This window comes from Natrix helvetica, assembly GCF_964273705.1.
Source record: "Natrix helvetica genome assembly, chromosome: 2".
Classification (NCBI taxonomy): Eukaryota; Metazoa; Chordata; class Lepidosauria; order Squamata; family Natricidae; genus Natrix; species Natrix helvetica.
Genome location: NC_138552.1, coordinates 20858304 through 20873776, shown reverse-complemented (window position 1 = coordinate 20873776; position 15473 = coordinate 20858304). Strand labels below are relative to the sequence as shown.

At 39.8% G+C, this 15473-nt stretch overlaps 1 protein-coding gene across 2 annotated transcripts in view; it reads right to left on the bottom strand.

Moving 5' to 3' along the window:
- The window catches only part of WDR70 (WD repeat domain 70), a 142155-nt gene that overhangs the window by 31357 nt on the left and 95325 nt on the right, over positions 1–15473 (bottom strand). For both annotated transcript variants that reach the window (XM_081939980.1, XM_081939981.1), the window contains exons 11-13: positions 11804–11903; positions 5725–5809; positions 3774–3912 (exon numbers count right to left, since the gene is read on the bottom strand). In XM_081939980.1, the coding sequence (XP_081796106.1) occupies positions 3774–3912; positions 5725–5809; positions 11804–11903 (324 nt within the window). The remainder of the gene's footprint in view (positions 1–3773; positions 3913–5724; positions 5810–11803; positions 11904–15473) is intronic.

The window sequence follows — 15473 nt, the reverse complement described above, 5'->3', positions numbered from 1 at the left end:
AATCTAAATAAAGTAAAGTAAAGTAAAGTTCCACATGTTGTGGTGACCCCCAACCATAAAATTGGTGTCTTGGTTCCTAAGACCATCAAAAATACGTGTTTTCCGATGGTCTTCGACCCCTGTGAAAGGGTCATTCGACCCCCAAAGGGGTCCCGACCCACAGGTTGAGAACCGCTGATGTAAGATGTACCCAATTACTGCCCTAGGAATGGTGCAAATGTGACCTTTACTTTCTGACAAAATTCCGGTGAGGCTGAAAGTAGACTGTATCATGTACGCCATTCTGAGGAGAAGGGGTGGGGAAAAACTGCAGCTCCTCAGATTCATTTTATTAGATTTACACACCGCCTTCCTGTTTATAGAAGCCCTTGACGTGGGAATTTGTGTTGCTGAAAGTCTGCAGGAAATCACCAACTTTCATCTGTGAGATCTTTTGCAACTGGCAAAAATGATTTTCCTCATCCTAAAGGAGGTGCATGTAACAGGACAAAGAAGAAGGGCCTTCCCTGTGGTGACTCCATCCTTGTGGAACATCTTCCCTGCGGGGATAAGATTGGCTCTCACTAAGACACTCTTTCACAAAACCCTGAGAAACTGCTTTGCCAACAGCCCTGGGGAACCTCAAATAGAGCCCCTCGCCTGGCTTATTTGATGAACCGATTATTGTCATCAGAAGGTGAAAGGAATGGGTATTGCTCATTATTGCTTTTATATTGGGATTATATCTTTAGAAGCCTCCCTGAGTCACTGACGGAGTTGGATCGCCATATAAATTTTCATAAATAAATACATCTGGCTTGATAACAAGACTTCTGGAAGAAGGGAGGGTTATGTTGTCCCTGAAGGGGAAGGAGGGACAATGTAAGCAGCTTCTCATGAGAGGGGCGGCTATATACATTTGATTAATAAATAAAAGTAAACATATAAAGTTCCACCTCTTTTCGTATAAATCTCACACTGTCGCCTGGGTTGTAATGCTGTCTTAATGACTGCAAAACAGCATGGGCTGTACTGCCTACATGCCCATGGATAAGTTCTCACATTACCCCATCTAGAAGAAGAAGAAAAAAGTTTGGAATAATAATGCACTTTTCCCATAAAAACCTAAAAGGGGTGGGGTGGAGGTGGGGGGTTTGGTGAACAAAGGCTGTCATGATTAAGATAGAAAGAAATGCTAGACATCTTTTTGGTCAAACATTTAGAACTGGCCATTAAGTTTCCATTAAGCATCAGGTTCATTCACAGGCCAAAATCAACTGGCTATTTACCAAGCAGTTTTAAACAGTAAGTTTACAGCCCTAAAGCAATTTAAAATTATCTCTGTTGTCTGGACAGCCCCCCTCTTCCCCCCCCCCCGGCTGTCTGATAAAATAAAACCAAACAGCTGTAAAAAGTGTTTTTCTTTACATGCTTACCAGTCTTGTTTCATGTAATGAACCAATTAGAGGTAGTTTATCCTTTAACCCAGTAAGTGTTATTAATCTGTCCACAGCTATAACGGGGGGACCCAAGCTCATTCCTCTATCCTTCCTTCAATTTCAGAGACACCACCTGATTTTCACTTAAAAATATGATTAAGGAGCAACAAATGTTCGTTGGCTGGCATGGAGTATTTTCTTTCCATTGATTTCTTAATTATATATGCCAGTGATGGCTAAGTTTTTTGGGACCGAATGCCCAAAGCGCGTGTGTGTTTGTGTGTGTGTGAGTGTGAGTGTGTGTGTGTGTGTACACGTGCATGCATGCACTCGCCCCCCGGAACCCCCCAAATGTAATGTGCGTGCAGCCCTGCGCATGTGCCCCACCCCTATGCATGCGCACACGGCCTCCCTGCATGTGCCCTGCCCCCCCTGTGCATGCACATGTGGCCTCCCCACATGCCCTTCACCCCACCCACATGCGCAGCAGAGTCCTGAAGACCAGCTGGCCGACAGGAGGAGCGTGCACATACGCGGGAAGATGGCTCGCATGCCCACAAAGAGGGCGCTGCGTGCTACCTCTGGCGCGCGTGCCATAGGTTCGCCATCACATGATATATGCCAAACGTATTGTAAAAGTTAGCAAATGGATATTGAATTCTTCTTTTTTTTACATTTCCTCTACAAGAAGACTTTGATTCCAACTCCAAAACAGACAATTGAAATGCTGCAGCCTAAACCATTCAAATAATAGCACATCTAAAAAGCAATGTGCAAGATAAGCAAAGCACAAAACCTAATAATGCCTATTAATCTGGCAAGTGAACTCAGCAATATACAGATGGACAACAGCCATTCAGAGTACAAGGGACAGAGATAAGTTTGGTGCTCCAAAATTATTCAGACCAAATTATTTAAAGAATGCTGTGCTCTAATCCATATCTAGTATATTCTCCATCTGTCTGGATATTCATCATCCTATTCAGATAGAGTTTGAATATGTAACATCCAAAAACACTTTCACTTTCTTCACATATTGATTGATTGATTCATAATATTCACCAGTTGTCCTTATTCCCAAAGCTTACAGAGGAAAATCCATTAATCATCCTTAAAGATATAATACGCATTTCTTCATTTTGCAGTGGAGTTTGGAACAAACTACAATATGTCCCAATATAATGATTCCAAGCAACTGTACTTACTCATTGTAGGTTGTCCACCCCACTTCTACACCTAATGCAGTTTACCAAAAAAAATTGCTCTTGTGAACAGAATTAAGCTACTAATAATTTCAAAGAAATAAGGTAATTTTGAAAAGTTGCTTCAAGGCAGTGTCACGTCAATTTACTATTTACTATAGACCATGGAGGCGCAGTGGTTAGAATGCAATACTTCAGGCTAATTCTGCTCACTGCTGAACTGCTGGCAGTTCGATTCTCACCAGCTCAAGGTTGACTCAACCTTCCATCCTTTCGAGATCAGTAAATTGAGGACCTAGGTTATTGGGGGCAATATGCTGATTCTGTAAACCACTTAGAGAAGGCTATAAAGCAATATATAAATCTAAGAACTATTGCGATTGCTACTTTAAGAAAAAGACTAACTGTGAAAGAGGAAAAACTTTATATGGAGAAATTAAGCTAGGGATCCCTCAAGCTTGACCCAGAGTATCTGGAGGGGAATGAGAAGACTCTATGATGTTCATTGCCTTAAAACCTTTAACTATTTTAAGACTTGGGATCCAGACATCATTAAGTAATATTAGTCTCTTGTTTCATTAGCTCCATGGTAAACTATTATCTTGGTGTCATTATCAGCCTTAAAGCTTACCCCCAGTCCAATCACATGCAACGGCGGGTATCAGGACAAACAGGGACTGGGATACAATTCAGAATATAACAGAATAGCAGAGTTGGAAGGGACTTTGGAGATCTTCTAATCCAACCCTCTGCTCAAGCAGGAGACCCTATACCATTTCAGAGAAATGGTGTTTCAATCTCTTCTTTAAAATCTCCAATGATTTTTCTTGCAGACTGTATTGTTATTAATGAACTTCATAACTTACCTACCCTACAGAAAACATGCATTATTATTACTGACTGATGGGATGAATTTGTTATAAGGGATCACATCATTATCCAATACAGGAATTGGATAATTCCTCCATTACTGGTACCATGTCTATAATCCCTCCATTTAAGTGGATTTTCTAGAACATCAAGGTTGCATTAAATTGAATTAAATTGCATGTAATCGAAAGTTAATAAACAAAATTCCAAATTCATCATCCTGAGAAATAACTATCATTCTCATACAGCAATAAAATAAGTGATATACTGAATTTTGGCTTACCGCATCAGTGACATCAATCTCATACATTTTTTTAAACGTTTCCCGATCAAAAAAGAGAAGTTTTGCATTGCCATGTCCTTTCTTAACAGAAGTGCCAGTAACAAGTAATTGATCATCTGGGCTAAAGCAACAGTCGGTCCTGTAGACAATAGAATACAGGTTAGTTTATCTTTTTGAAATCCAATTTCTATAATATTTCAAATCTATGTTAAAATGATAATTGCGTTTGGCAATTAAAATCAAAGCGGCATTCCAACTAACCCTAACTAGAAAAACCAACAAATAGAGATTTCTCCTGAAGATTTCAGCAACCAGAATAAAAAAGTGTCATGTGTCTACTTTACAAAATAAATAGAGTTTTGACATCTATAATTCAGTAATAATTCAGTGGGCCATAATGTCTATTTCTAGCAATATGATACCCCACCATTTTATATGACAAATGGTAAACAGACCCATTTTCAAAATCGTTTTTCATATTTCATATTTCCTCTCAAAGCAATAAACAAACACGTAGATTCTTTACAATTAATATGAGGTGAAAGCTAAGAGCTTATAGACAAGTAGCGAGTAAAAGCAATATGCTAAATCAATTTCTATCAAAAGCTTTAAAAGCTACAGCATTATCCCTAAAATCTGGGGGAGATATAATTCTTGCTCTCTGCAAGCTAAGCAAATTGGAATGAAGCCCTGTTGGAAAACCTGGTCTCTCCCCCTTTCTTTCATCCCATGCCAATTTCCATCTGAAGTTTATTGTTGAAAAAGGTGTAGCGTGACATTGTTCATCAAAGTTTTAAGGCTTAATATTCACCATGATTTCTGTCCAAAGTAGATATGGAACTGAGGAGATCTAATACCATATATGACCTTGCAAAGTATTATTCACCCAGCCTTGCAAACCTTTAAACTGTCTACCGCCAGTATAATGGTGTAGCAGTGGTGGATTCCGGATCCTGGTGCAACCAGTACGGTGCAACGGGGCCCGGCGTCCCCCACATGCCTGCATGCAGCACAAGCATGCGCCCTTACCTCCATGATGCATCCGTGATGCTCCAGCTGCTCAGCGAGCATCACGCAGGCACCATGTGCTCCGTGCACGTGCGCCAAAGAGCTCAAATACAGGTAAGGAGCTTGGGTGGGTGGGTGGGCCCTCCGGAGCACTGTACTGTAACGGTGCCCGGTGCTCCCAGCAGACACTGGTACGCCCGTAATGGGGGTTACCGCCTGCAACCCACCACTGTGGTGTAGGCTTTCACAGCTATCATCCATGAAGCAATGATAAGTTTTAGAGCCAAATGGTAATAAACCAAGGCCATTCAGCTTGGCCAAACTTATCACTGTTTCATAGTTATAGCCATGCTTATGCTGGACACCACTTTTTCTATATCCTTATTTGGATTAATATGGCTCATCTTTACTAAATCCAAAAAGCCCTTCAAATCTATGTCATCATGCAACTCACTATTAACAATTTGTGTGTGTGGGGGGGGGGGAAGCATATGTACTATTAAAAAAAAGTAAACTAGAATTCTTTCAAGTGAAAAGATTTTTGGATTCTTAAGGTAATTTGAGTGCAACTTTTACAACTTTTAACAGTCCTATGAAATATTACCTTGCAAGGTAATTCATATTTCATAACCACTGAGCCAATGTTTTAAATCAGATATGGGGAACTATGGCCCTTTCATGACTTGTGGACTTCAACTCCCAGAATTCCTGAGCCAGCATGCTTAGTCAAGTCGTAAAAGAGTCACAGTTCCCCATCCCTGTTTTAAATGGAGGTTTAACACTTTATCAATTTGATATATTTCTTGAAAACTGGTAAGCCAAAATTGCAGATATGTTGAGTTCAAGCCAAGCAAACTTAAATTCAGAAAATGTTTCTCCAGTGAACTAATCTTGATCTGTTTCTGCACATCACGTTTCACTTCAAATTATAAAAGCTACTTACATGGGGAAGAAACTTGGCAAGCCACTGATAGAATTAAGAGGTGCTTTAAATTGTCTGATGTCCCAGGTTTTTAAGGTATCATCACCTAGTAAATAGCAAACATTAAATATCCAATGGTTAAAATGCAATTCTTATATTAAAAAGCATCGATATTAACCTTTTCAGTGATTTTCTCCATCAAAGGTTTTGGTCAAAGAGGAATTGTAAATAATACACCTCGAGCAGTTCCAGAGAATAAACAAAATAACACTTATCATAAATGAACTACAGTTCTCGTTGAAAATTTGCAAAAGATTATGATTAGTTTAAAATTAAAAGAAAAAGCTTTCTAAGCCTCCCCTGCCAGCACAAAAGAGGAGAAAGTGGTATTCATGTGAAATGAAGATATATTTTTTTAGAGCAGAGCTTTACAGCCCTTTCTAAGTGGTTTACAGAGTCAGCCTATTGCCCCCAACAATCTGGGCCCTCATTTTACCCATTCAGAAGGATGGAAGGCTAAGTCAATCTTGAGCTGGGTGAGATTTGAACTGCCAAATTGCAGCAGCCAGCAGAAGTAGCCTGAAGTACTGTATTCTAATCATTGCGCCACCGTGGCTCATCATAAATGCTGTAATTTCTCATTGTGCTCAAATGGGATGTAAAATCTCCCCCCAAATCCTGTATTGGGGACTGACTCCCAGCAACCTTAGATGGCACAGCCAACAGTGGGATACTGAGGGTTGTCATCCAGTGCTATTGGAAATCTCCCAGGTTCCGAATCCTACTCTGGACTTCTCAGTGATCATTCTGGAGTGAAAGGTGAATCTAATGGATTTAGAAGGATTCTAAATGTGGTTTGACAAACCAAGCCTGAAGAAAATATTCAACTGTTGAAAAATTTATACAGGCAAAGATCTAAATGTGAGAGGCTAATTTTAGCTTTAAAAGCTTCGACAGACAGGTTTTCAAGTTTACTATGTAAGTCAAGTACGATTTTTAAATTAGAAAAATGAGATCTAAATGTCTTCTTCACATCATGGTTGTACTGATTTCTTACTCTCTTTTTTGGTCCCCAAACTATTTGCCAAGTTTTCGCTATATTCCTCATCATTTCTCTGTTTTCTTACAGGTAAGCATGTTAAGACAGTATTCAGATCATTGTGAAATTATTCAAATCATATTTAACTTGTATTTTCCTCCATAGACCAGTAACAGCACGTGCATTCAATAATACTATTATTGTACATACTCCTTCAGTTGTGGATGAGATTAAAAAAAATGATATTGGCTGTAAACACTGAAACTTAATGCATTTCTTATGAAATGGTGTAGAAGAATTGGTATATTTGTTCCTAAGCTCTATCAACTCTATAAGAAAATATTGGAAATGGTATGTCATTTCTTCATTTAATGAAGTTGATATAACAGCCACACCAAAACCCAGAAAAGATCATACATTGTTCACTGTAATCCTACTTCATTGATTAACTATTAAAATCTTAACTGTTCTCTTTAGCAAACATTTCTTCAGTTGAGTTCATTCAAAACTAGGCATGTATCAAATAATATTCGTCTGGCAATAGATCTGATTGTTTTGAATAAAGATAGAAAAGAGAAAGTCGTATTTCTACCGCTTGACGGTGGAAAAGATTTTGATAAAATATACAGGTAATCTATAGGTAGTCCTCACTTCCCAATTTCCTGCTAGTTTTCCTATTGGCTTTCTTGCCAGAAACTGACTGGGAAAGTTGCAAATATGGATCAAGTGACCAAGGGACGCTTAATAAGTACATAAATTAAATATATGCATAAATGCATGCCGGTTGCCAAGCACCCAAATTGCAATTAATCCCTGTTAATTTTCTAGCATCCCTCAACGTCTGGTTATGCCACCATGTGTGGAGACCATGAGTTACTGAAGTATCTCCATTATCATTGACATCTGGTGCCTCTCTTATCTTTTAACTGTGTTTTTTTTTAAATGAATTATAGTTTTTTTATATATCAACAATTTTATAGTTCTACTGCTTGCTGTTCAGTCATTTTTTTGTCAAGTGGGCAGCCATGTATATTTGATGAATGAAATGAAATGAAACCCAGGACTCCCTTTTCTAGATGGTCTTGGGGATTTATTTTAAAAAATACCCAAACGCCTTAGGTCCGTGATGGCGAACCTATGGCATGTGCGCCACAAGTGGCTCGCGGAGCCCTCTCTACAGGCATGCGAGCCGTCACCCCAACTCAGCTCCACCATTCATGTGCACGCACCTCTTGCCGGCCAGCTGGTTTTCTGGTCTCTGCCACGCATGGCGGGGGCTGGGGTGCATGTGGGAGACGCACACATATGCATGGGGGCGGGAGTTGCGCATGCATGCATAGTGGACAGGGAGAGCGTGGGGGGACGGCGCCCCCCTGCAGCCTATTTTGGTCCCAGGAAGCTGCAGGGAGGCCTGCTAGGCCCAAAACTGCGTGCAAGGGGGGTCGCGCACACATGCGCAGGGGTGGTGGTGTCATGCATGCATTGCATTATGGGTGTGGGCACGTGCGTGCATGCTGTTGTACCCACACCCGTGGGCTTTCGGCACGCAATGACAAAAAGGTTAGCCGTCACTGCCTTAGGTCATTTAAAGGAACACATGGTTCATTAACTTACCTTCCAAACTTTAAAAGATCAAAGAAAGAGTCATTTCCCCCCTCATCCACTCCATGGGTCTCTGAGAATTACAGGGGATATTAAGGGCCACTTCTATCCTCTATCCAATGGAATGCTAGGGGTCACATTTGCTCTCTATCCAATGTTACAAGAGGGCATGAATGATTCTACGGGTAAACAGAAGTTGAGAAAATCCCTCTAATTAACTGAGAGAGGTCACAACTGTTTTAATTACTGTCTACATGACAGAGAACACATAATATGCAAATCGGACCAGAAATACAACTCTTGACCACACACATTTTTAATGGTTTTAATGCTTCTGTTGTTGTTATTGCGTAATTATTTATATGCATGTTTTTTGGCAGTATGAGCTGTTAAGTATTACATATCTGAGATGGGTAGCTATGCAAACTGAATAATAAATTTAAAAAAATACAAACCAAGACTAGTGCTCAAGTCACACCATGTCCAAACACTAAGTAACTCAACTTTAGAAATATATGCTGAAGAACAACTGTATCTGGCAAATGCTCAAATATCTTTCACAAAAAATAAATCGCAATCAAGGTTCCTACAGCCTTGACAGAGTAGGCCTTGACATGATCATTTCTCTGGAGGAATGATACAAAAGAGAGAAACTCAGACAGATGACTCTTGTTTATATTTTTAAAAATATGTTAGCAAATGTTTTCTTCCTTCACTGCATCAGTTTCCTAATGTTTCCATCCTACTTCCCCACCTGCCAGCCTTAATCACAGTTAATATTACATCATTATCATTAACCACGAATATTAACGTTCATTATAGGTTCCTCCAAATCTATATTATAAACTAGTTTGTGTGGTTAATAGAAAATCCTGATCTGAACTGATCCTAGAGATGATACTTCAAAAACTTTTAAAGAAGTATGAGATAAAGTAAATAGAAAAGCCTTTGTAAACCAAACCGGGAGGGATTATTTTGATATTTCTTCCCTGATAGTTAAAATTAGATTTATCTATTATTTTTGTGTCTGTAAGTCTTTGACCAGAATCAGGGAATTTTATTCAGCCTTGGATATTCACTGAGTGATTGACATATACCGTCTTTCAACTTATCTTACATCACAGCAGAGGTGATATTCAGCAGGTTGTGACCAGTTCTGGAGAACCGGTAGCGGAAATTTTGAGTAGTCCGGAGAAGCGGTAAATACCACCTCTGACTGGCCCCGCCCCCATCTATTCCTCTGCCTCCTGAGTCCCAGCTGATCAGGAGGAAATTGGGATTCTGCAGTAACCTTCCATTGGAGTGGGAAGGGAAGGGAGATTTTACAGTATCCTTCCCCTGCCACGCCCACCAAGCCAAGCCACGCCCACCAAGCCACGCCCATAGAACCAGTAGTAAAAAAAAAAATGAATCCCACCCCTGCATCACAAGGAAAACACATCTCAAGGAGAACATTGGAGGAAAGAAATATTTAATCTTTCAGCTTTAGTAGAAAAGAAGGACATAAAGAAAAATAATCTAAGAACTAGAGAAAAAAGTTAAATTTGGGCAACCATTTGTCTTAAAATAAAGAAAAGAAAAAGAGACGTCACCAAAGTCTGTCAAGTATGGAAAATATTTTGCCCTCTTTCTTTTCTTTACTTGGAGTCTACTTCTATAAAATGAAGCTATCAAAGAGTTATCACCTCTGTGAATAGCCATAACAATGTTTTTAAGAGCTGTGATGGCACAGTGGTTAGAATGCAATACTACAGACTACTTCTGCTGACTGACTGCCGGCTGCCAGCAGTTCAGTAGTTTGATTCTGATCAGCTGAAGGTTGTCTCAGCCTTCTATCCTTCTGAGGTCTGTAAAATGAGGACCCAGATAGTTGGGGCAATATGCTGACACTGTTAACCACTTAGAGAGGGCTTTATTGCTATTAATGTTCTTGCTTAAAACTTAAATTGAAATTTTGTATAGTTAATTGCCAAATTCAGTGTAACCCCCAAATTGCAGTTCTTCTCCTCTATTCGTTACGCTTAGTAACAGTAACATTTTCTTTACTTCATTTAGATCATTAATATATAAATTAAATATTTTCTTAGTTTACTTCACATCTCCACTAGAACAAGTTCTTTCCTTTTAGCACTAACTTTCCAGTTTAACTTTCAACTTTCTATTTCAAAAAGACTTCAAAGTCAACTTACAATATTGATCCTGTTGTGACAAACCATGTCAAGTAGACGTTTCACCCTTCTACTGGCGGTTTTTTATATGGCTCTAATGCCATTTCCATAAGAGTAGAAAAGGTAGTATAGCAGGTACTCATAAGCAGCTATACCCAGTTTGTGGCATCACAAACTTGCACATGTAAAATCATTTTAAAACAAAATATATTGACTGCATAAATTTGCATCATATTAAAAGACAAGACGACATCTCTCCAGCTTAATTTCAACCTATTTTTATGAACAAACCAAGCATACGTTAGGTAAAGGTAAAGGTTCCCCTTGCACATATGTTGTTCCCAACTCTAGGGGGCTATGCTCATCTCCGTTTCAAAGGTGGAAAGCCAGGGCTGTCGGAAGACGTCTCCATGGTCATACACACAGAATGCTCTTACCTTCCCACCAAAGGTGGATCCTATTTTTCTACTTGCATTTTTACATGCTTTCGAACTGCTAGGTTGGCAGAAGCTGGGACAAGTCCATTACTTGGAGCTAGGGATTCAAACTGCCGAACTGCCGACATTTCTGATCGACAAGCTCAGTGTCTTAGCCCCTGAGCCACCACGTCTCATAAGCATACATTTCTAGTCATCTTTTATTATACTACATTTTATATAGTCATGAATGTTTTAAGAGCTATTTTCAGGGTCAGAAGTGTTTCTTTAACTATCACTTTCTTACATTTCTGTCAAGTTATATATGTTTAATAGGAATAAAATTAGGAATGTATATAAGCAATTCTTCTGCTGTTCCTTTCCCTTTGTCCATGTAAGTGAGCCATCTTTGGTCTCACATCTCCAACAGGCAAACTGCATCACAGAACAAAGAATACTTCCAGGATTTCATTGGAAGTTCTTATTCCACCCCAAACAGAAGTCCTGCCTTTGATCCCTTGCATTTGGGCAGTTGTGTCTGACTGTTGACAACACATTTGCTATTACTGGGGTCCTGCTTCTGCTCCTTGTCCTCCCCTGTTTTTTAAGCACTTAAGTTGGAACGAAGATGACGTGCTTGATTAACATATTCATATCCTGACTCAGGATAGTCGCGTAGTTTAGGCATATAACCCCCCTCAGGCAAATGGGCAATGGGAACTAGGCATAAGCTTCTTCAAAGCGGGATAGAAGTGCCTTGGTCCTCTTCCCCCATTCCCAAGGTTGGCAACCAAATTTTGCTTTATGAATTCAACACTAGCTGTGGCCAACTTGTATCCAGCACTTTATATATAGAAGGCAATGTGGTCACTTACCTCCCCGACTGGCAAGAACGGTACCACTATAAGAAAACGTCAAACTTGATGTATCGGTGCCTGGAGCATGTGCTTGTCTGCAGTGAAACTTGGTATGAACCTGTGTGCGGAGCAAATGAATTATTACAAAGGTTTGCTAATTTTAGACAAAGTGCACCTGGTTCTTTGAGAACATCAAACGCTTTTTATTGCATTCTTGGATTAAACAACTAGTAAGCAGTTTTATAATCTCGGGTATTAAGAGAAAACATGACAGCTGACATTCAGCTATTCTTGTTCATCCCCTTTTATATACATTTAACAGCTTAACTGCATATGCAAGGCTAAGGATTTGTAACACTTCCAAATATTTAGCTTTAGGGTACAAAACTAAAATAATGTAACCATGCAATAGTAATGTACACGCATCTCTCTCTTTTATATGAGTTAGAGGCAAATATGTATGAGTATAAAAATATTTTTAATCGGGAGAAAACATTCCTATCCTTTCTATGGAATAGAAAATTCAAAACCACAAAATAGTTTATCTTCTTCTAGATGTACCTTGAAAGTAAAGAAATCTGGGAAAGTTGGATGCCAAGCCTGAGAAATGCCAAGAAGCCTGGTTAAAGGTTTTTTTTTTAAAGTCCCAAAAATCTGACTGTCATTTGGAAATGAAATGAAAATGCATTTTGGGAGGGGGGGGAGGATTTTTTAAAATTAAAATACTTTTTTAAAACAATAAACCTTGTTTATTACCGTGTTTCCCTAAGATAGGGTCTTATTTTCTTTTGATTTCCGAAATAAGCACTTGGCTGTATTTTCGGGGTGGTCTTATCACTTTTGAGATGCAGGCGGCCCCTTAACCTCGGCCCGCAGACCCTGGATCAGCTGACCCAGAGAGGGCCGGAAGTTTTCTCTCTGTTTCTAGCACACTCTTGCCAGCCCTAGTGTGGCTGGGCCTGCAGCTCTTTTTGCGGCCGCCACTAACAGAAGAGGCGCGGTAGCTAGGATTTGTGGGAGCGGCCTCCACAATGCTGTTCTGCGTGGATGGCAGGTGCATGTGGGGCATATTCCCCCCTTCCCCAGCTGTGCTTGCGTTTAAATATTTTAGGGGAGGGCTTATTTTGGGGGGAAGGGCTTATTTTAGTGCATGTGCTCAAAAGCCCAACTGGGCTTATTATCCAGGGAGGTCTTGTTTTCGGGGAAACAGGGTAAAAGATGAGCAATTTTTTGTAAGCTCTTTCTTCCTTTTTTTTTTAAAGCCAAGACTTTTTTTTTATTTTCAAAACAAACACAACACATAAAATCTTCCTTCTTTGCATACTGTAGAAAATGTATCAGTAGGAGTAGAGCCTTCTCTGTGGCGGGCCCAGCCCTGTGGAATGACCTCCCTCCGGATATTAGGAATACCTCTGACCTCCGCTCCTTTCGTATAAAGCTCAAGACCCACCTATTCCAAGTAGCTGGCCTGGCTCAACTTTGATCTAACTATATCGCTCCTGATGGGTTTTTATTTGGGTATTTTAATTGTATTCAATTATTTAGGGGTTTCTAAACATTGTATTTTATTGTTTTTATTCATTAGCCGACCTCCTCCTTGTACATGTCTTCGTATATGTTTTTGTAATATGTATGTCTTGTCTATATATTTATTTCATATGTTTTATTGTACGCCGCCCCGAGTCCTTCGGGAGAGGGTGCGGCTAAGAAATAAATATTTATTATTTATTATTATTATTATTAGTTGGTTGCAAAAGGCTTTTGTGCATCTCTTCCACAGTCATCAAGCATAATTCATATTAACTCAAGTGTTTTAACTCAGATATTTATACATGTTACCATCATCATACCTCCATTTACATTTGACTATAATTGTTTAAACGTCATAAAAATATACCAAAATTTAATACATAACCACATACTAGCATTTCATTTAGTATTTCTAAAGTCCTCTAATAACACTGAATCTTTATTATCCAAGGATGTCTTGTTTTCGGGGAAACAGGGTAAAAGATGAGCAATCTTTTGTAAGCTCTTTCCTCTTGAGGTAATGTTTTGGGAATATAGTTTATAAACGTGGATAACATTTTAAAATATTAGAATAACTTCCCCATATCTCTTACTGGGAAAATGAAGGAAAAATGACCAAGCTCATACTGTAGTGAAAAACTATGCTCTTCTTTCTGATCTGTGAAACTGAATGCCTGAATCGCACACACATTTCTCACACATACCAAATCAAAATTATAAACGACTATAGGTAGTTCCCTATTTACGACCACAATTGAGCCCAACCTTTCCATTGCTAAGCAAGACAGTTGTTGAGTTTTGCCCCATTTTACTGTTTGCTCCATTTTACAAGCTTTCTTGCCACAGTTGCCAAGTGAATCACTGCAATTGTCCAGTTAATAACATGGTTGTTAAGTGAATCCGGATTCTGCTTGTCAGAAGATTGCAAAAGATGGTGACATGATCCTGGGACACTGGGTCATAGACACATGTCGGTTGCAAGCATCTGAATGGGGATACTTCCACAGTCATGTGAGAAACGGTCATGCTATTTCAGTGCCATTGTAACTTTGAATGGTTGTTATGGTAAACAAACAGCTGTAAAGTCAAGGAACATCTCTATCAACTTTTCAGTCTTTTTGATACCTGCACTAAACTCCATATAAAGCCAAAAATCAAGCTACAGAATGGGTTAGGATACCCACAGAGTACTGTACATGCTACCTTTTTTGGGATACTAGCACAGCTCTGCATCTTTTTATGAATTTTCCTTTCAAAATACCAATCTTTTACCCCATGCTCTATTTTTGCATTTATGAATGCTTAATTTTCAGTCAGAATTTGTGGTTTTGAAAGAAGCTTCCCACAGAGCCAACTAATAAGATCTTTCCATCTTTTTTATTTGAAGCCGCATTTCCAAGTTTGATCACAGGAGAGTTTTTAAAAAAGAATGGATGGTCTGAGCTTTGAGAACTGGAGTTTGAACTGGTCGTCCACCAGTGGTGGTTTGCAGGTAGTACGCCCCGGTACGGGCGTACCGGAGCATGCCCAGAGCACCGGATACCGTTCCGGTACAGTGCTCCGGATGGCCCACCCAAGCTCCTTATCGGTCTTTTAAGGCTTCAGCGCTTCTGAACATGTGCATGGCGCGTACAGTGCCTGTGCGACGCTCCACTGAGCAGCTGGAGCATCACGGAGGCTTGCGGAGGCACTAAGATGCATGCGTGTGCTGCGTTCATGAGGATGCCGCCAGGCCCGTTCCAACCGTACCAGTTGGAACGGGATCCGGAACCCATCACTGTCGTTCACCCTTCCTTCAGAATAAGGTGCAGTTACTCTCACTTCAGACTTATAAGGAACAGCAGTGGTAGTCATTACCAATGGTCTGCTTAAAGCACAAGCATTGGAGCACTCTTGCTGTGACCTTTTAGTTACTAACTCCAAGGTATTAAGGATATAAGACATTTAACCTCTGACATCTCCAGGAGCTCCTGGAAGAGCTCTTGATTTAAATTTTGGAAGCTCCTTGGCCATTAGATTAGACAACTGATTCATCATGAGAACTTTTTAAGTTCAAAACAGCATAGAAATTCCTTCATCCCGGCAGGTTGGAAGCAATTAGGTTTATGAATAGAAGCTGCAGCCCAGCAAATATTTTCTCCAGATGTAGGCACTGATT